At 48.0% G+C, this 22,391-nt stretch overlaps 1 protein-coding gene across 1 annotated transcript in view; it reads left to right on the plus strand.

Moving 5' to 3' along the window:
- The window catches only part of sema4gb (sema domain, immunoglobulin domain (Ig), transmembrane domain (TM) and short cytoplasmic domain, (semaphorin) 4Gb), a 254,681-nt gene that overhangs the window by 157,606 nt on the left and 74,684 nt on the right, over positions 1-22,391 (plus strand). Inside the window, exons 4-8 of the mRNA XM_070876489.1 lie at positions 1,157-1,219; positions 2,049-2,147; positions 2,275-2,365; positions 11,976-12,092; positions 15,548-15,702. Of these exons, the coding sequence (XP_070732590.1) occupies positions 1,157-1,219; positions 2,049-2,147; positions 2,275-2,365; positions 11,976-12,092; positions 15,548-15,702 (525 nt within the window). The remainder of the gene's footprint in view (positions 1-1,156; positions 1,220-2,048; positions 2,148-2,274; positions 2,366-11,975; positions 12,093-15,547; positions 15,703-22,391) is intronic.

Raw genomic sequence — 22,391 nt, forward strand, 5'->3', positions numbered from 1 at the left:
GATGGGGGGAGTGGGGGCGGTGAGGGGAGTGGGGGCAGTGGGGGGAGTGGGGTGGGTGGGGTGAGGGGGTGGGGGGAGTGGGGGCGGTGGGGTGGGTGGGGGGAGTGGGGTGAGTGGGGTGAGGGGGTGGGGGGAGTGGGGGTGGTGGGGTGAGGGGGTGGGGAGAGTGGGGGCGGTAGGGTGGGTGGGGGGAGTGGAGGTGGTGGGGGGAGTGGGGGCGGTGGTGGGAGTGGAGGGAGTGGGGGCGGTGGGGTGGGTGGGGTGAGGGGGGGGGATTGGGGGGAGTGGGCGTGGTGGGGTGGGTGGGGGGGAGTGGGGTGGGTGGGGTGAGGGAGTGGGGGCGGTGGGGTGGGTGGGGGGAGTGTGGCCGGCGGTGGGAGTGGGGTGGGTGGGGCCGGTGGGGTGGGTGGGGGGAGTGGGGGCAGTGGGGTGGGTGGAGGGGGCAGTGGGGTGGGTGGGGCCGGTGGGGTGGGTGGGAGGAGTGGGGGCAGTGGGGTGGGTGGGGGGAGGAGTGGGGTGGGTGGTGTGGGTGGGGGGAGTGGGGGCAGTCGGGTGGTGGGGGGAGTGGGGGCAGTGGGGTGGGTGGGGTGGGTGGGGGGAGTGGGGGCAGTGGGGTGGGTGGGGGAGTGGAGTGGGTGGGGTGGGTTGGGGCAGTGGGGTGGGTGGGGGTGTGGGGGGAGTGGGGGGAGTGGGGCCGGTGGAGTGGGTGGGGGGAGTGGGGGGAGTGGGGCCGGTGGGGGGAGTGGGGGCGTGGGGTGGAGGGAAAGGGAGCCAAAGATTGGCAGTGGTTACGCTCTGAAATTTTTGAACTCGATGTTGAGTCCAGAGGGCTGTAAAGTGCCTAAATGAAAGATGAGCTGTTGTTCCTCGAGCTTGCGTTGAACTTTGTTGGAACAGTGGAGGAGACCGAGGTCAGAGTGGGAGTGGAGTGGAGAATTAAAGTGACCGGCAGCCGGAAGCTCAGGGTCACATTTGCAGATTGAATGGAGGTGCTCCGCAAAACGGTCACCCAATCTACGCTTGGTCTCCCCAATGTAGAGGAGACCACATTGTGAGCAGCGAATACAGTATACAGCACTAAATTGTCTCTAATTTATTTCTTCACGGAAATTTAAATTTGTTGCACTAAGTAAGTTCAATGTTTTTTCATTAACAGATACAATGGGAGGCAGTGACAGCTAAAAGAATTGATTGCCAAGAAAAGCGAGGGCACGCCGAGGTATGGGAAAGGGATTAGACTTGCTTGAACTCACCCAAAACTGCTGCCCATGTCCTAACTCGCACCAAGTCCCGTTCACCCCTGTGCTCGCTGACCTACTTTGGCTCCCGGTCCGGCAATACCTCAATTTTAAAATTTTCATCATTGTTTTAAAATCCCTCCATGGCCCTCACCCCCTCCCTATCTCTGTAACTTCCTAACACCCTACAATCCTCCAAGATCTCTGTGCTCCACCAGTTCCCGCCTCTTGTGCATCCTCGATTTTCATCGCTCCACCACTGGTGGCCCTGCCTTCAGCTGCCTGGGTCCTAAACTCTGGAATTCCCTTCCTAAACCTCTCCGCCTCTCTCCTCCTTTAAGAAGCTCCTTAAAACCTACCTCTTCGATCAAGTTCACCTGTTCTAATATCTCCTTATGTGGCTCGGTGTCAAATTTTGTTTTATAACACTCCCGTGAAGCACCTTGGAACATTTTACTACGCAAAAGAAAAAAAAAAGATTTTAATCGCTCCACCATTGGCAGCCATGCCTTCAGCTCCCTGGGTCCTAAACTCTGGAACACCCTCCTTAAGCCTCTCCACTTCTCCACCTCTCTCTCCTTCTTTAAGAAGCTCCTTAAAATCTACCTATTTGACCAAGCTGATGGTCATCTGCCCTAATATCTCCTTATGTGGCTCGGTGCCAAATTTTGTGAAGCGCCTTGGGATGTTTTGCTGTGTTAAAGGCGCTATATAAATGCAAGTTGTTATTGTTGGGTGACGGCAGATTGAATGAATGTCTTGAAGATTTAAGTTCCCGCCTGATCGTGAAATACTCTGTGCTCTTTGCAGACGGACTGCTTTAACTACATCCGTTTTTTGAAAAGATTCAATGAAACTCATTTATATACCTGTGGGACGTATGCCTTTCACCCTCACTGCGCGTACATTGTGAGTATTTCTTCTGTGCATGTGGTTACTGGCATTGATGGCAAAAGCATTTTCCTGGGCTGCATATCTTTGACAATTGTATTTGCCGCTTTGATCTCATTCTCTTTTTCCCCCTGCCGCTATCAAGGAGATTGAGAACTTCACTTTATCGTCGACCTTTGAGGGGAAAGAGAAATGTCCTTACGACCCCACAATTGGATACACAGGCCTCATTGTTGGTAGGTAACAAACATTCGACGCTACTGATGTATGTATTTGTACTTCGCTGTCAAGGTCAAGCTAATTGAGGCAATTTTCCCATGATGCTCCTGGTTCACAGTTCAATGGCATTTGAAATTCAGGCAGTATCTGACCACCTAAATAAATGGATATTATGTATAGCTAGCTCTTGGATTTCCGATCTGTGCTTCCAATGGGCAGTGCTCCATCCCTCCCTATCTCTGTGATCTCTTCCAGCCCCACAACCCCCCGAGATGTCAGCGCTCCTCTAATTCTGCCCTCTTAAACATCCCTGATTATAATCGCTCAACCATTGGTGGCCATGCCTTCTGTTGCCTAGGCCCCAAGTTCTGGAACACGGTGCCTATCCTCTCCACCTCTCTACCTCTCTTTTCTCCTTCAAGACGCTTCTTAAAACATACTTCTTTCACCTGCCCTAATTTCTGCTTATGCGGCTCGGTGTCAAATTTTTAATTTCATAATACTCCTGTGAATTGGGACGTTAAAGGTGCTACATAAATACATGTTGTTGTTGCTGTTGTTGTAGGAGGAGTGTGAAGCTGGAAAGTTACCCCTAAGAGGATACAAAATATAACTCAAGACATGTTGTTTGATGGTTGATCCTCTCTTCCCATGCTTTATATCTCTATAGCAACCCTTCTTTAGTTCTATTTTATCAATTTTATTGGTGTCATTGCTGCTCTAAGCTTTCTTATCTTGTTCCTCCTATGCTCCTAATACACGTTTTTCCTCCTCCCTGCAGGAAATCTTGCTACAATTGTCCAGGGCTTTGGTGAGACCACACCTGGAGTACTGTGCACAGTTTTGGTCTCCTGAGCTGAGGAAGAATATACTTTAACAAAAAATTGTTCCTGGGATGTGGGCGTTACTGCTAAGGCCAGCATTGATTGCCCATCCCTAATTGCCCTTGAGAAGGTTGGTGGTGAGCCGCCTTCTTGAACCGCTACTGTCCGTGTGGTGAAGGTGCTCCCACAGTGCTGTTAGGGAGGGAGTTCCAGGATTTTGTGTGGAGGCGGTGCAACAACGATTCACTAGATTGATTCCTGGGATGAGAGGGTTGTCCGATGAGGAGAGATTGAGTAGATTGGGCCTATACTCTCTGGAGTTTAGAAGAATGAGAGGTGATATCATTGCAGCATATAAGATTCTGAGGGGGATTGACAGGGTAGATGCTGAGAGGCTGGGGAATCTAGAATCAGTCTCAGGATAAGGGATCGGCCATTTAAGACTGAGATGAGGAGGAATATCTTCACTCAGAGGGATGTGAATCTTTTGGAATTCTCTACCCAAAGGGCTGTGGATGCTGAATTGCTGAATATATTCAAGGCTGAGATCGATAGATTTTTGGACTCGAGGGGAGTCAAGGGATATGGAGATTGGGCGGGAAAGTGGAATTGAGATTGAAGATCAGCCATGATCTTACTGAATGGCGGAGCAGGCTTGAGGGGCCGTATGGCCGCCTCCTGCTCCTAATTCTTATGTTGTTATGTTTTCACTGTGATGCAGTCAGTGCACAGTGCCCGACTCTTTAACTCTTTCTTTCCCAGGTCGTCACAACTTCTGACCTTCTTTAATATCCTCTTCCTGTTACAATTTGCGGGTGCTTTAAAATTCAAGCCTGCTTCTGTTGCCGCTCCGCCAGCTCTTGATTCACCTCACCTTTCTGCTCTCTTCCACCTTCGTGGCTCCCTGTCCCGTGGGGCCATGGCTCTTCACCTGGGCTCCTCAAGTCAGAAAACGCGATCAATTGTCACTCAATAAACTGTGCGGTGATTGTGAGGTAGGTATTGATCCTGCAGTCAGGTTTTCATTACCAGTCAGCCGGCATCCTGGCAATCAATGTCTGCCGTGGCACCCAGCGGCAAAACCACCACGAGTGAGAATGAAACAAAGACATGTTATAAAACAAAATGGACACGCTGACTTCCAGCCAGTAATCTAGTTTCAGTGTGGTTTCATGTGAAGAACGAGATGAGATTACTGCCTGGTAATCAGTCCCAGTTACCCAGCCTTCCAGATCATCACAGGCTGTCCCTCGGAATCGAGGAAACATAGAAGACTTGCTTCCACTCTAAAAATGCGTTCTTAGGTGGCTGAGCAGTCCAATGCGAGAACTACAGTCCCTGTCACAGGTGGGACAGATAGAGGGAAAGGGTGGGTGGGACAAGTTTGCCACACGCTCCTTCCGCTGCCTGCGCTTGATTTCTGCATGCTCTCGGCAATGAGACTCGAGGTGCTCAGCGCCTACCCAGATGCACTTCCTTCACTTAAGGCGGTCTTTGGCCAGGGACTCCCAGGTGTCAGTGGGGATGCTGCACTTTATCAAGGAGGCTTCCATATGAAACACTTGGGAGTACTGTGTACAGTTCTGGTCACCATATTATAAAAAGCATATAGAAGCACTGGAGACGGTGCGGAGAAGATTTACAAGGATGATACCAGAAATGCGAGGGTATACACATCAGGAAAGGATGAGCAGGTTGGGTCTCTTTTCTCTTGAATAAAGAAGGCTGAGGGGTGACCTAATAGAGGTCTTTACAATTATGAAAGGTTTTGATAAGGTTAACAAAAAATGTTTCCACCTGTGGGGAAGAGTATAATTAGAGGCCATCAATATAAGATAATCATCAAGAAATCAAATAGGGAATTCGGAAGAAACTTATTTACCCAGAGGGTGGTGAGAATGTGGAACTCGCTACCACAGGGAGTGGTTGAAGCGAGTAGTATAGATGCATTTGAGGGGAGGCTAGACAAGCATTGGAGGGAGAAGGGAATAGAGGGTTATGCTGATGAATAAAGATGGGAGGAGGATCGAGTGGAGCATAAACGCCGGCATGGACTGGTTGGGCCGAATGGCCTGTTTCTGTGCCACATATCCTGTGTGTAATGTATTTACTTCATGGGTTCTTTGCTTAAAAAGTCATAGCAACACATTGCTGTTAAGAACTAGTTGGTTTATTAACAAAGGTTTAGAGAAACATAGAAACATAGAAAATAGGTGCAGGAGTAGGCCATTCGGCCCTTCGAGCCTACACCACCATTCAATAAGATTATGGCTGATCACTCCCTCAGTACCCCTTTCCTGCTTTCTCTCCATACATACCCCTTGATCCCCTTAGCCGTAAAGGCCATATCTAACTCCCTCTTGAATATATCCAATGAACTGGCATCAACAACTCTCTGTGGCAGGGAATTCCACAGGTTAACAACTCTCTGAGTGAAGAAGTTTCTCCGCATCTCAGTCCTAAATGGCCTACCCCTTATTCTAAGACTATGTCTCCTGGTTCTGGACTTCCCCAACATTGGGAACATTCTTCCCGCATCTAACCTGTCCAGTCCCATTAGAATCTTATATGTTTCTATGAGATCCCCTCTCATCCTTCTAAACTCCAGTGAATAAAGGCCCAGTTGAACAACTGTCTCCTCATATGATAGTCCAGCCATCTCTGGAATCAGTCTCGTGAACCTTCGCTGCACTCCCTCAATAGCAAGAACGTCCTTCCTCAGATTAGGAGACCAAAACTGAACACAATATTCCAGGTGAGGCCTCACCAAGGCCCTGTACAACTGCAGCAAGACCTCCCTGCTCCTATACTCAAATCCCCTAGCTATGAAGGCCCCCAATATACCATTTGCCTTCTTCACCGCTTGCTGTACCTGCATGCCAACTTTCAATGACTGATGAACCATGACACCCAGGTCTCGTTGCACCTCCCCTTTTCCTAATCTGCCAACATTCAAATAATATTCTGCCTTTGTGTTTTTGTCCCCAAAATGGATAACTTCACATTTATCCACATTATACTGCATTTGCTATGCATTTGGCCATTCACCTAACCTGTCCAAGTCACCCTGCAGCCTCTTAGCGTCCTCCTCACAGCTCACATCGCCACCCAGTTTAGTGTCATCTGCAAACTTGGAGATATTACACACAATTCCTTCATCTAAATCGTTAATGTATATTGTAAAGAGCTGGGGTCCCAGCACTGAGCCCTGCGGCATTCCACTAGTCACTGCCTACCATTTATCCTATTTATCCCATAAGAATTAGGAACAGGAGTAGGCCATCTAGTCCCTCGAGCCTGCTCCGCCATTCAACAAGATCATGGCTGATCTGGCCGTGGACTCAGCTCCACTTACCTGCCCGCTCCCCGTAACCCTTAATTCCCTTATTGGTTAAAAATCTATCTATCTGTGACTTGAATACATTCAATGAGCTAGTCTCAACTGCTTCCTTGGGCAGAGAATTCCACAGATTCACAACCCTCTGGGAGAAGAAATTCCTTCTCAACTCGGTTTTAAATTGGCTCCCCCGTATTTTGAGGCTGTGCCCCCTAGTTCTAGTCTCCCCGACCAGTGGAAACAACCTCTCTGCCTCTATCTTGTCTATCCCTTTCATTATTTTAAATGTTTCTATAAGATCACCCCTCATCCTTCTGAACTCCAACGAGTAAAGACCCAGTCTACTCAATCTATCATTTCCGGAATCAGCCTAGTGAATCGTCTCTGTACCCCCTCCAAATCTAGTATATCCTTCCTTAAGTAAGGTGACCAAAACTGCACGCAGTACTCCAGGTGCGGCCTCACCAATACCCTATACAGTTGCAGCAGGATCTCTCTGCTTTTGTACTCCATCCCTCTCGCAATGAAGGCCAACATTCCATTCGCCTTTCTGATTACCTGCTGCACCTGCAAACTAACTTTTTGGGATTCATGCACAAGGACCCCCAGGTCCCTCTGCACTGCAGCATGTTGTAATTTCTCCCCATTCAAATAATATTCCCTTTTACTGTTTTTTTCCCCAAGGTGGATGACCTCACACTTTCTGACATTGTATTCCATCTGCCAAACCTTAGCCCATTTGCTTAACCTATCTAAATCTCTTTGCAGCCTCTCTGTGTCCTCTACACAACCCGCTTTCCCATTAATCTTTGTGTCATCTGCAAATTTTGTTACACTACACTCTGTCCCCTCTTCCAGGTCATCTATGTATATTGTAAACAGTTGTGGTCCCAGCACCGATCCCTGTGGCACACCACTAACCACCGATTTCCAACCCAAAAAGGACCCATTTATCCCGACTCTCTGCTTTCTGTTCGCCAGCCAATTCTCTATCCATGCTAATACATTTCCTCTGACTCCGCGTACCTTTATCTTCTTTGTGTGGCACCTTATCGAATGCCTTTTGGAAATCTAAATACACCACATCCATCGGTACACCTCTATCCACCATGCTCATTATATCCTCAAAGAATTCCAGTAAATTAGTTAAACATGATTTCCTCTTCATGAATCTATGTTGCGTCTGCTTGATTGCACTATTCCTATCTAGATGTCCCGCTATTTCTTCCTCAATGATAGTTTCAAGCATTTTCCCCACTACAGATGTTAAACTAACCGGCCTATAATTACCTGCCTTTTGTCTGCCCCATTTTTAAACAGAGGCGTTACATTAGCTGCTTTCCAATCCGCTGGTACCTCCCCAGAGTCCAGAGAATTTTGGTAGATTATAATGAATGCATCTGCTATAACTCCAGGAAATCCTCCTCCACCGCATTGCTACCAGTTTGGTTAACTCAATCAATATGTAGATTAAAGTCGCCCATGATAACTGCTGTACCTTTATTGCACACATCTCTTATTTCTTGTTTGATGCTGTCCCCAACCTCACTACTACTGTTTGGTGGTCTGTACACAACTCCCACTAGTGTTTTCTGCCTTTTGGTATTCCGCAGCTCCACCCATACTGATTCCACATCATCCAGGCTAATGTCCCTCCTTACTATTGCATTAATTTCCTCTTTAACCAGCAACACCACCCCGCCTTCTTTTCCTCTCTGCCTATCCTTCCTGAATGTTGAATACCCCTGGATGTTGAGTTCCCAGCCTTGGTCACCCTGGAGCCATGTCTCCGTGATGCCAATTGCATCATATCCGTTAACTACTGTCTGCGCAGTTAATTTGTCCACCTATTCTGAATACTCCTCGCATTGAGTCACAGAGCCTTCAGGCTTGTCTTTTTAACACACTTTGCCCCTTTAGAATTTTGTTGTAATGTGACCCTTTTTGTTTTTTGCCTTGGGTTTCTCTGCCCTCCAGTTTTACTATTCTCTTTTCTATTTTTTGCTTCTGCCTCCATTTTATTTCCCTCTGTCTCCCTGCATAGGTTCCCATCCCCCTGCCATGTTAGTTTAACTCCTAGGACATTGGTTCCGGTCCTGCCCAGGTGCAGACCATCTGGATTCTCCTGATCCCACCTCCCCCAGAACCGGTTCCAATGTCCCAGGAATTTGAATCCCTCCCTTTTGCACCACTCCTCAAGCCACGTATTCATCTGAGCTATCCTGCGATTCCTACTCTGACTAGCACGTGGCACTGGTAGCAATCCTGAGATTACTACTTTTGAGGTCCTACTTTTTAATTTAGCTCCGAGCTCCCTAAATTCGTCTTGTAGGACCTCATCCCGTTTTTTTACCTATATCGTTGGTACCTATATGTACCATGACAACTGGCTGTTCACTCTCCCTTTGCAGAATGTCCTGCATCCGCTCCGAGACATCCTTGACCCTTGCACCAGGGAGGCAACATACCATCCTGGAGTCTTGGTTGCGGCCGCAGAAATGCCTATCTATTCCCCTTACAATCGAATCCCTGATCACTATAGCTCTCCTACTCTTTTTCCTGCCCTCCTGTGCAGCAGAGCCACCCACGGTGCCATGAACTTGGCTGCTGCTGCCCTCCCCTGATGGGTCATCCCCCTCAACAGTACCCAAAGCGGTGTATCTATTTTGCAGGGGGATGACTGCAGGGGACCCCTGCACTACCTTCCTTGCACTGCTCTTCCTGTTGGTCATCCACTCCCTATCTGGCTGTGTACCCTTTACCCGTGGTAAGACCAACTCACTAAACGTGCTATTCACGTCATTCTCAGCATCGTGGATGCTCCAGAGTTTATCCACTCGCAGCTCCAGTGCTGCAATGCAGTCCGTCAGGAGCTGCAGGTGATGCACTTCCCGCACACGTAGTCGTCAGGGATACCGGAGGCGTCCCTGACTTCCCACATAGTACAGGAGGAGCATAACACGTGTCCGAGCTGTCCTGCCATGACTTAACCCTTAGATAAACTTAAATTGGCATTAACAATGCTAAAGGTAACTTACTGATATAGAAAAGAAAAAGAAAAACTACTTACCAATCACCAGCCAATCACTTACCCCCTTGGCTGTGACGTCACCTTTCGATTTCTTTCTACTTCTTTTTTACCTCCCTGCATTAGCTGCACCAGCTCACCTCTCCGACTCTGCTGGTGGGCCTCTTGTAGGCTGCTCGCCTGGCGCTCCGCCTCCCGACTCCCCGCTCGCCTCTCTGACTCTGCTGGTGGGCCTCTTGTAGGCTGCTCGCCTGGCGCTCCGCCTCCCGACTCCCCACTCACATTACACATTATCAGTTCATCCACTAGACTCACAACTGCATGCCTCGTCGTGGATGACCTAGACCCAACTGATTGGGGTTTTATTGAGTCTTGTGAACATCATGTGACTTGCTAAGCTACTCAAAATGCAACAGCTCTACAACTATTTTGTTGGAAAACAAAATAAACAGTTAAATCAAGTGCCCCCTGATCTGGGGGACATTAAAAGCATTTTTCAAGACCCTTTTTTTTTTTTTGTATTTTTTGTGTGTTTTTGTATGGTTTTTTTTAATGTTTTTTTTTGGGCTCTAAAACATAAATATATACAAGTGCCCCCTATAAAAGGGGAGGAGGACAAAACCGGCAATAAGACAAATTCAACTTTAAAACATATATAATCAAATTAAAATTTGGTTGCCGGGGGTAATAATGCACTCCAGTCCCTCTGGTGCCCACCTCTCACGGAAGGCCGCGAGCATACAGGTGGACACCGCGTGCTCCATCTCTGAGGGACACCCTGGCGCGGATGTATGCTCGGAAGAGAGGCAGGCAGTCAAGCTGAATGACACCCTCGACCGCCCGCTGCCAGGACTGGCTGGTGGCCCCCTTGGCCGTGCCCAGGAGCAATCCCACGAGGAGGCCTTCGGACCTACCCGCTCCCCTCCGCACAGGGTGCCCAAAGATCAGGAGTGTGGGACTGAAGTGCAACCAGAATTTGAGGAGCAGCCCCTTTAAATAGTGGAACAGGGGCTGCAACCTCGTACATTCAATAAAAACATGGAACACGGACTCCTCCAGACCGCAGAAATTGCAGGCGGCCTGGGAGCCCGTGAACCTGCTTAAAAATTTGTTGCACGGAACTGCTCCTTGCATCACCCTCCAGGCCAAGTCCCTGATAAATAGTGGGAGGACTCCCACGTAGAGTGCACTCCATCGGGGACTTCCGCCTCCTCCGGATGGCAAGATGGTACACCATGGCGTGTCCGGACGGCAGACGAGGATGGCAAGGTTGAGAGTGTGCAGGAGCGAGCAGCCTGTACAGGAAACCCCTCCGCGCAGAACTGAAAGGCACGGAGGGGATTTCCCTGAGGTGGCTCAAGTTGTGAGGCGCTGGCTCCCGAGGGAGGTTTCGGGGTGCAACAGCTCTACAAACCTGTGAGCATCCTCACAGGTGCATACATGACACTATGTAATCCTGTTGAATAACCATCCTGTTTTATGAGGATATTTTTGCTTGGCAAATGATTTCCTAGAGCTGCTAACTCATCGACAGAAGAATATAAAAGTTTGTAGGAACAGGAAAAGACTATCAAGTAAATACCTTTCTGGTACATCTCACTGCCATCTACCTACCTTCTCTCCATGTCCCTTAATACTTTTTATCACCAGGAATGCATCTAATTGCCTCATTATCGCACTATAGTGGAGTGGTTATGGTAGTGGTCTAGTGATTCAGATCCCACCATTGCAGCTTCTGAAATGCAGTTCCAACAAATCTGGTCATTTGGGGACTAGCACCAGAAAAAGTGACCACGGAAGCTGTCATATTGTTATAAAAATGCAACTAGCTCACTGATGTCCTGCAGGGAGAGGAACTTACCCCCAGTTTCTGGTTTTGGCCTTCTTGTGATTCCAGTCCCACAACCTATGTGGTTGACACTTAATGCCCTCTGTATTGGCATAACAATCCACTCAATTGACCAGAAGCTAGGGCACCTAGAGATGGGCAATAAATGTGGCCTTACCAGCGTTTCAGAGATCCTGAGAACTTATGCTATCCCACTTTAGAGATCTTCTATGTTGATCAGTTCTCCAATCCTATATACTTTGTGTGAAAAAGTTCTGTTGGAACTTTCCATATTACTCATTTTTAACTTGCATCTCCTGGTATTTGAACCCTTGGCATTAGCGACCAATTTGCCTCGATAGTCTTTATTAATTCCCTTCATTGTCTTGAAGACTTCAATTTGATCACCTCAGCCGCCTCTTTTTATTAACGAAACCAAGCAGAACTTCCTTAACCTTGCCTTGTGAACTCCTCAGATTCCCGGAAATATTTCTGTTGCTCTCAAGGGCAGTCATGCACTTCAAAAGTTGCTTTTAAGTTAGCAGCAGAGACATGATGTTGGCCTAAAATTGTGAACTACACAAACCTCCGCAATCTACTCTTTACACAGACAATAAAATCTACACCGCCACGCTCTATAAGTTCCACGGTGGACTGGCGGACATCAAAAGGAGCTTTCAACAACGCTCGTTCAGGATGGACGATTCCCTTCCATACTCACTGAATGGTAAGAAAAGTAATTCATTCTTTCATTCAATCTTATTGTAATCTTTCTGAGACAACCTGTCCTGGAATGAAGTTGCACGTCCTCAATTTTATCCCCAACGTTTCTCATTGAAACATACAAGATTCTGAAGGGCATTGACAGGGTAGATGCAGGAGGTTGTTTCCCCTGGTTGGAGTGTCTAGAACTAGGGGGTCACAGTCTCAGGATAAGGTGTTGGCCATTTAAGACTGAGATGAGGAGGAATTTCTTCACTCAGTGGGTAGTGAATCCCTGGAATTCTCCACCCCAAAGGGCTGTGAATGCTGAGTCTCTGAGTGTATTCAAGGCTGAGATCGATAGATTTTTTTGAACTTAGGGAATTAAGGGATATGGGGATCGGGTGGGAAACTGGAGTTGAGGTCGATGATCAGCCATGATCTTATTGAATGGCGGAGCAGGCTCGAGGGGCCATATGGCCTACTCCTGCTCCTATTTCTTATGTTCTTATGTAACGCTAGGGTCTTTTGTCACCTCATTTGAAAAAGAGGGTTGAATTAAACCCGGCTATTTTGGCTGTTGTTGCCCATTGAGAAGAGCCATCCCTGCTCCTAGCACAGCCCAAGGTGACCCACATTAAAGGTTGGACACAGATCACACAGAACCATGCACATTGTACCACACACAATGTACGCTAGGAATGGAATGTATAACAGTCTTTAAAGAGCAATAGTAACAAAAGAATTGTAAAAATTCCATGCATGGTCCACAAAGACCTAATGTCCCTTGTGTTTAATATCTTTTGAACCTTCTTTTTTTGTTTGTTTCCTGTGTGTTTGGCACCACCTGTTTGAAACCCATTCATGTATGTGAACTAACCATAACTACAGCATCAACCCTCACTCTGACTGGATCCCTGGCAGCTGAGCAGTTACAAGCCAAAATGTTGTATGCCCTGTGGTAAATATCCCAGATCACACTATTAATAGGAATCAATAGTAGCTTTCAAAAGGGAATTGGATTATATACTTGAAATGAAAAAAAATTGCATGGCTATGGGGAAAGAGCAGGGGAGTGGGACTAATTGGACAGCTCTATCAAAGAGCCGATGGGCCTAATGGACCACTTCTGTGCTGTACCATGCTGTGATTAAATGGAACATAAGAGTTTTAAGAGGCACTGTTTTAACTGTAAAAACATGACCATGAAAATTCCTGGTATTTACTATAACTACAGTACAGTGGATCTTTTTATAATTTAATGTTAATGATATTTGGATTTAAATATCTGACCAGATTGGCTTATCTATATCATTTAAGGTAGATTCAGTACTGCTCTCTCTGTGAGGAGCTACGTTTAAAGGGAAATCGTCACTGTAGGGTTATAGCCCTATCTCCAACTCACTTTAAGTGTGAATCCCAGTGTGAGATCAGTGAATTTGCCGTTGTAAATCTGCAGTAAAAAATTGAGTGTTGCTCTATTCGTTTTAAGCGGTCTAATTAATCCAGTTGGCTGCCAAAACTCTCATTATTGGTCCTGATAAATGCTCCCAGACTTTGCGGGGACAACTCTCAGTCTGAATCTGCGCCCAATCTGAGCAGTGCACCCAAAGCCAACCCGATGGGTGCTTGACGTTAAACATGCCCTGTGTCCATATCTGACCTGAGGCCCAGTCTGAGCTTCAGCCACTGTCTGCACCCTCCTTGAACCTGCTACCCCTACTGGGGTCTTTGCCTTAGAATTGGCCTAGGCTGTGGAGGCTCAGTCGTTGAGTATATTCAAAACAGATTTTTGGATGTTAAGAGAATCAAGGGATATGGGGATAGTGCAGGAAAGTGGAGTTGAGGTAGAAGATCAGCCATGATCTCATTGAATGGCGGAGCAGGCTCGAGGAGCCGAATGGCCTACTCCTGCTCCTAATTCTTATGCTCTTATGTAGGTGTGCATTTTGCACCTATTCTCTGGGCTAAATCCGCCACCCCCCTCCAGATCTATCCTCCATTGTAACCAAGATATCAACCCAGTACAAAATATGTATACACAAAAGCTGCGGATGTTGGAATCTGAATTAAGAACAGAAAATGCTGCAAGTCTCAGCGGGTCAGGCAGCATCTGTGGAGAGAGAAACAGAGTTAACGTTTCAGGTCCATGACCCTTTGTATTAATATATATAATCTGGTTATCTGTTCCTAATCTCTGCTTTTTAAAATTCTGCTCGGACCATCCCTTTTGCAAACCTGTCGTACTTCAAAGGCATAAATAAATGATAGCTTGTTTGCAGAGTAAACCTGCACTGATTCTCCACAGAGGTGACACAGCTCCCAGTTGCCATGACACATGTCCTTCAGGGAAGGAAACCTGCCGTTCTTACCCGGTTTGGCCTACATGTGACTCCAGTTCACACCAACTGCCCTCTGAAGCAACCAGGCATGGGCAATAAATGCTGGCCATGCCAGTGATGCCTGTGTCCTGAGAATAATAATCAAAATTGAATCGAAAAGGGACAATTTGTTGCTATTGGGGCTGAAATTCCGGCCTTGCCGGGTGCGTATGGAGTGTGCACAGATCCGGCAAGGCCTCGCAAAAGCCAGTTTTCAGGGCGCGGTGCGCATGCACCGAAAACCGGCTTTTCCAATCCGTCAAGATTTCTCGAGACAGATATTCCACATCCCCGGGAGAAGGACATCCGCGCGGGAGAGATTGGGCTATTTGCCCAACTCATGCCCAGCGAATGTCCTTCAAACTCTTACGCCTGGTAAAAGCAGGCGCATAGCTTACTTTTACCAGCGTAAGAGTTTTAAAACATATAAAAATTAAATTTAAAAACACATTTTATGTTAATTAAGCTAAGTGTATTTTAAACTGTAAAACACATTAAAAAAAATTTCAAAAAATATTTTTTTCTCCAAAACATCTAATTAACTTTAATTTCAATTAATTTTAAATATGTGAGGTGTTTTCCTTATTTATTAAGCTGTGTTTCTTGTCTTAGGCGTTTATTCTCATTGATAATAATGGGAACTCGGAGAAACACAGAGTTCCCATTATTGTCAATGGGAATACTGCATTGTGATTGGTGGTCCAGGCCCACGTGACTCCAGCATGTCCGTACGTGCGGGAAAGTCCTGTCCCTGTCCGCTGCACGTGGAATCGAAGGCGCCTCCGGGACCACCAGGTACTTTTGCAAAACATTTTCGGGTCGGAGGCATTCGTCCGATGGAAGCCCCATTATTAAGAGACCAGAGTTTATTCGCACTTGAATCTATCTCACTGAAATAAAAGCAGAATGCTGCAAATGTACGATGGGATCAGTCAGCCCCTTGACTGAGGAAAGACGGGTTAACTTCAATCTGCTCTTCACTTCTCATCCCTTGCTGTGACTCCCAGCCTTGCAAAACGTTTTCAGGTTGCCGGCTTTTGTGCTTTTACCTCCGTCAGCGGCTCATGAATACACTCGCTGCTCTTTCCCCCCTTTTCAGAGGTGAACTTTATTGACTCGGTGCTGGTGACGGAAAGTGTCAACAGCTCCGTGGGAGACGATGACAAGATTTACTTATTCTTCACGGAGAAGCTGGGAGAGGAGAACGCCTTTAATGGGAAGCCTCTGGTTACTAGAGTGGCTCGTGTCTGCAAGGTAAGAGAATATCCGAACTGGGCTTTGTCTGATTGATGAGCAACATGTGGAGGATACAGGTGTCGGAGGTTCTTAAAGGGGCAGTACCACGAATGAGCGTTCCTGGCACAGAACCTCGCTCGCTGACAGCACCCACAACCTAATGAATTCCACCCTTTGACAGTAATGGCCGGAAGATTGTTGGGGAGAGGGGGGGATGGCGGTAAGCATTGTTCCCCCTAAGGTGCTGCGGATCGATCAGGAGGTCTTGCCTCCCCAGGCCCCTCACCAGCTGCTGCTGCTGGAAAAGGTGCCACACATGCGTGGCTGCACGGCAAATTTAAAGGGAACCTGCACCAAATAAAAATGAGGGGAAACATTGGCGGTGAGGTACAGGCACAAATTCCACATAGGTGTTTCCGTTGGACAAGGCTGCATAGCACGAGCGTTAATTTGCCAAATTACCCCTTAAATTTACTAATATTACTAGATTAGTAGGCTCAGTAATGTGTGAGAGGTATCATATGAGTTTCATATCCTACTGCCTGTTATATGATGTTCTGTCTCTAATACTTGTTTGCTGTGTTTCTCGCTGGCAATAAATATTTTCGGACAGTTGTGTTGATGGGGACTATTTAGTACGCTGAGGTGTCCAAACGGTCATAATCATCATCATCATCATAGGCAGTCCCTCGAAATCGTGAGTTCTCAGGTCAATACGGGAATTACAGTCTCTGTCACAGGTGGGACAGACAGTTGTTGAGGGAAGGAGTGGATGGGACAGGTTTGCCGCACGCTCCGTCCGCTGCCTGCGCTTGATTTCTGCATGCGCTCGGCGACGAGACTCGAGGTGTTCAGTGCCCTCCCGGATGCACTTCCTCCACTTAGGGCAGTCTTTGACCAGGGACTCCCAGGTGTCGGTGGGGATGTTGCATTTTATCAAAGAGGCTTTGAGGGTGTCCTTGGAACATTTCCTTTTCCCACCTTGGGCTCGTTTGCCGTGTAGGAGCCGAGTAGAGCGCTTGCTTTGGGAGTCTTGTGTCAGGCATGCGAACTATGTGGCCCACCCAATGGAGCTGGTCGAGTGTGGTCAGTGCTTCGATGCTGGAGATATTGGTCTGATCGAGGACACTAACGTCCAAGCGGTATCGCCATGCCAGCTGGCATGAGTGTTGACCAAATAGGAAGATCCACAGCAGAGTCCATTAGAGTGAGTGGCCCAAAGAAGCAAGATGTTTGCTTTGGAGGGAGAGAATTCCTCCTTTGTTGCCAGCGTTTCCCCTTCCCTAGAAGGTTGTGGGTTCAAGTCACACTCCAGGGACTTGAGCACATAAATCCAGGCTGACACTCCAGTGCAGTGCGGAGGCAGTGCTGCACTGTCGGAGGTGCCGTCTTTCAGATGAGGCGTTAAACCGAGGCCCCGTCTGCTCTCTCAGGAGGACGTAAAAGATCCCTTGGCACTATTTCGAAGAAGAGCAGGGGAGTTATCCCCGGTGTCCTGGTCAATATTTATCCCTCAATCATCGTAACAAAAATAGATTATCTGATCATTATCACATTGCTGTGTATGGGAACTTGCTGTGCGCGAACTGCCGCGTTTCCCACATTACAACAGTGACTACACGCCAAAAGTACTTCACTGGCTGTAAAGCGCTTTGAGACGTCCGGTGGTCGTGAAAGGCGCTATATAAATGCAAGTCTTTCTTTCCTTCACCCTGCACCTTCACCATATTCAAATCAAGGCTTGTCACACTGTCTCCACATCTCAATTATTAGTTCCTCAGAAGTTCCAAGCCTCCCTCACTTTTCCCTCCTTCCCACAATCGGCTCGGCATGAAGTTCTGGCTAGAGGCAGAGTTCCAAGAATTATTTGGGATACAGATACCAGGACTGGGTGAGGGCAGGGTTTGTATCTGGATGGGTGAGCTTCAAGGGCCTTCCTCTCTGCGGGCCCAAGTTTCGAGCAGTCCCGACCTGGACGCCCGTTTTTCGCGCCACAAAGTGCGCCTAAAAAAACCCTCCATATTCTCCACCTCCCTGCAGGTCCTCTGGTCCTCGGCGCGGCGCGGCGCAGCAGGAGCTGTAGGGGGGCGGAGCCAGGTCCCTGCGCTGAAAACAGTGCCGGGACCTCTGCACATGCGCGCTACAGTGGGCACGCAAGTGCAGTAGCTCCAGGCGCCCGAAACTGTGTGGGAGGGGCCCGAAGCACGCAGCCCCTAGCCCTGGCCCAATGGCCTCACTGGGGCTGCGTGAATAAGGCTCCTCCCACGGCCAGCTTCTGCTTCCTCCCGACTCCCGCTCCTGCTTCCCCCCCCCACCCCCCCGGACTCGACCCGACTGCCGCTGCCGCTCCTGCTTCCACCCCCCGTCCCCCCCCGGACCCGACCCGACCCGACTGCCGCTGCTGCTGCTGCTCCTCCCCCCCCGGACCAGACCCGACTCTACCCGCCTGCCGCTGCCGCTCCTGCTTTCCCCCCCCCCACCCCCCCCGGACCGGACCCGACTGCCGCTGCCGCTCCCGCTCCCGCTCCCCCCCGACTCGACCCGACTCTACTCCCGCCCCCGCCCCCGGACTGGATCCGACCTCCACCCCCCCCCCCCCCCCTGTCCCCGACCTCCCTCTCCCCGACCTGACCTCCCTCTCCCTCTTCCCCCCCCCCCCCCCCCCCCACCGACCCGAACTGACCCGACCCGTTCAGCCTTCGGTCCCGACGGCAAACCGCTTCCTGAAAGGCCTGCCTGAAGAACTTTCACACAGGTAGGAACATGGTTTATTTAATCTTTTCTTTGCTTATAAATTTTTATTCAGGTTGGATTTATTTGTATAATATTTGTACAAGTATAACTAAGGATTTATTGTAGAATTTAATGACTTCCCTTCCCCTCCCCCCCCCCCCCGTTCCCGACGCCTAATTTGTAACCTGCGCCTGATTTTTTAATGTGTAGACAAGGTTTTTTCAAGCGTACAAAAATCTTCACTTACTCCATTCTAAGTTAGTTTGGAGTAAGTTTTCACTGACGAAACTTTGAAATCAGGCGTAAGTGGCCGGACACGCCCCCTTTTGAAAAAAAATTCTGTTCCAAAGTGAAACTGTTCTAACTGACTAGAACTGGAGCAAACTAAATGACGAGAATTCCGATTTCTAAGATACTCCTTTCTATACCAGTTGCTCCTAAAAATCAGGAGCAAATCATGTGGAAACTTGGGGCCTGCATCTATTTTGATATCTACAGGCCATTAAAAGTGAGCTTAGTTTCATCTCCTCTCCTAACCTTGGTGGTGTGCTGCACAACAGGTCTTGGCGCCCCTTCATCTAAGTACTGTCAGCTAAAGAAAATATGTTTGAAGTATAGTTGTATGGATCTGGGCCACAGGTGTGACGATTCAGATTAGTTTTCCCTCTTTTATTTCTGGGGTTTTGTGGATTGATTGGGGCAGTGGTTGCTACTTCTAGGCAGAAGTGAGCCCCTGAAATATATGTGAACTGGAGCAAATAACAACAACAACTTCATCTATATCGTGCCTTTAACATAGCGAAACGTCACAAGGCACTTCACAGGAGTATTATGAGATAAAAAATTGACACCGAGCCCGCATAAGTATAATCAGCACAGGTGGCCATAAAGTTTGGTCAAATAGGTAGGTTTTAAGGATCGTCTTGAAGGAGGAAAGAGAGGTAGAGAGGCAGAGAGGTTTAGGCAGGGAGTTCCAGAGTTTGGGGCTGAGGCAATAGAAGGCACGGCCACCGATGGTTGGGTGATTATAATCAGGGATACTCAAGAGGGCAGAATTAGAGGAATGCAGACATCTCGGTGGGGGGGTTGTGGGGCTGGAGGAGATTACAGAGATAGGGAGGGGCGAGGCCATGGAGGGATTTGAAGACAAGGATGAGAATTTTGAAATCGAGGCATTGCTTAAATGGGAACCAATGTAGGTCAGCGAGCACAGAGGTGATGGGTGAGTGGGACTTGGTACGAGTTCGGACACGAGCAGCCGATTTTTGGATGACCTCAAGTTTACGTAAGGTAGAATGTGGGAGGCCAGCCAGGAGTGCATTGGAATAGTCAAGTCTAGAGGTAACAAAGGCATGGATGAGGGCTTCAGCAGCAGATGAGCTGAGGCAAGGTCGGAGACCGGCAATGTTATGGAGGCGGAAATAAACGGTTTTAGTTACGCTGCGGATATGTGGTTGGAAGCTCAAATATGACACTAAGGTTGCGAACAGCCTTGTTCAGCCCCAGACAGAATTGGGGAGAAGGACGGAGTCAGTGGCTAGGGAAACATTCCAGCAATTTCTGTTTTTATTTGAGATTTCCAGCATCCGCAGTATTTATCTTGTGTTAAAGTATTGCCGTTGGTATTTTTACACTAATGTTGTTCCCAGTAGTTTTCAGGCTTACATCTGCCAATATGGCAATTCATTGCAATTTATTGCTTTACATTTTTCGTCATCAGTCTTTCAATATAAGTAATTTATGATTACATTTAATGCGTTGCTCAGGAATTCACATTTCTCTGATTATTTTGGGGGTGATTTACTGCAGTTTTATGTAAGATCAGTCCCCTTGCAGGGTATTTATCGAGTAATCAGACAGCGGATCTGATATCAGGGTATTAAAGCTGATAAGAATAAGCTGTGGTCTGATGGCTGTTAAATGTAAGGAAGGCACAACGTTTGCCAAGGGCATATTCTGAGTACCGATGCGTCTGAAGAATTGTGCTTGAAATGCCAATACCACAAGAAAAGTAACTTTACACCACTTGGCATAATCTCTCACAAATGATATATCTACTGTTTTTTTTTTAACACGGACCTGTTATAAAAAGACAGCATCCTTCCTCCTTTACTCAGTGTCCAGATACAGTTAGGCTTTTCCAAAATCCACCGTGGCCAAATCACCTGTGAGGTAAAAAATCATGCCATGGAATAAACTAGTGAACCCAGTTGGTAAAGTATTGGACAAAGCAATTGCCGCAATGAGTGTGTTTTTAAAAAATGTCTTCATTCACGGGATGTGGGTGTCACTGGCAAGGTCAGCATTTATTGCCCATCCCTAATTGCCCTTGAGAAGGTGGTGGTGAGCTGCCTTCTTGAACCGCTGCAGTCCGTGTGGTGAAGGTACTCCCACAGTGCTATTAGGGAGGGAGTTCCAGGATTGTGACCCAGCGATGATGAAGGAACGGCCGATATATTTCCATGTCAGGATGGTGTGTGACTTGATGGGGAACTTGCAGGTGATGGTGCTCCCATGCGCCTGCTGCCCTTGTCCTTCTAGTTGGTAGAGGTCGCGGGTTTGGGAGGTGCTGCCGAAGAATCCATGGCGAGTTGCTGCAGTGCATCTTGTAGATGGTACACACTGCAGGTACGGTGTACCGGTGATGGAGGAAGTGAATGTTTAAGGTGGTGGATGGGGTGCCAATCAAGCGGGCTGCTTTGTTCTGGATGGTGACGAGTTTCTTGAGTGTTGTTGGAGCTGTACTCATCCAGGCAAGTGGAGAGTATTCCATCACACTCCTGACTTATGCTTTGTAGATGATGGAAAGGCTTTGGAGAGTCAAGAGATAAGACAGTTGCCATAGGGTACCCAGCCTCTGACCCACTCTTGTTGCCACAGTATTTATGCGGCTGGTCCAATTATGTTTCTGATCAATGGTAACTTCCAGGATGTTGATGGTGGGGGATTGGGTGATGGTAATGCCATTGAACGTCATGGGGCGACGGTTAGACTCTCACTTGCTGCAGTGCAAGTTGTTGAAGTGTTTATTGCTAATTTGTCACGGCACGATTTCAGCCCAGTATAGGTGTTGCACCTTTAAGAAACCTGAGCCCTACGGGATTGGATTTTCAGCTTACTGACTGGGTATAACTGTGGCGTTGTGGATCAGCCGTTAGAAGAAACCACCCAATTTTCTTTACCTCTGTATTTTGGTCAGTTGATATAAGGGGTGGCTGAGTCACGACCCCTGCCTCAAACCTGCGCCTTGATAAATTGACCCCTCTTCCTCCCCGTGTGGCACAGCTGATCTTCCCCACGCAAGGAGCCACCTGAGACCTGACAGAAGCATACCCAACTCCGTTTATAAACAGCAAGATATTGCGGATGCTGGAAATCTGAAGTGCAAGCAGAAAATGCTGGGAATACTCAGAAGAGCTAGGCAGCATCTGTGGAGAGAGAAGCAGAGTTAGCGTTCCAGGTCTGCGATCTTTCGTCAAAACTGTAAAACGTTACAGATGGAACGTCCTCCCCCAGCCATTTCCCTGCACCTGCACGTGCTTAAAACCGGCTACATTTGTAACGTTTTCCAGGTCCCCCCCATTGGTTGCCCACTCTTGTGGCGCCCCGCCTTCCCCCACCAATCAGAATTCAGAAGAATGAGAGGTGATCTTATCGAAACATATAAAATTATGAGGGGGCTTGACAAGTAGCAGAGAGGATGTTTCCACTGATAGGGGAGACTAGAACTAGAGGGCATGATCTTAGAATAAGGGGCCGCCCATTTAAAACTGAGATGAGGAGGAATTTCTTCTCTCAAGGGTTGTAAATCTGTGGAATTCGCTGCCTCAGGGAGTTGTGGAAGCCGGGACATTGAATAAATTTAAGACAGAGATAGTTTCTTAACCGATAAGGGAATAAGGGGTTATGGGGAGCGGGCAGGGAAGTGGAGCTGAGTCCATGATCGGATCAGCCATGATCTTATTAAATGGCGG

The sequence above is a fragment of the Pristiophorus japonicus genome, chromosome 3 (genome assembly GCF_044704955.1).
Source record: "Pristiophorus japonicus isolate sPriJap1 chromosome 3, sPriJap1.hap1, whole genome shotgun sequence".
Taxonomy (NCBI): Eukaryota; Metazoa; Chordata; class Chondrichthyes; family Pristiophoridae; genus Pristiophorus; species Pristiophorus japonicus.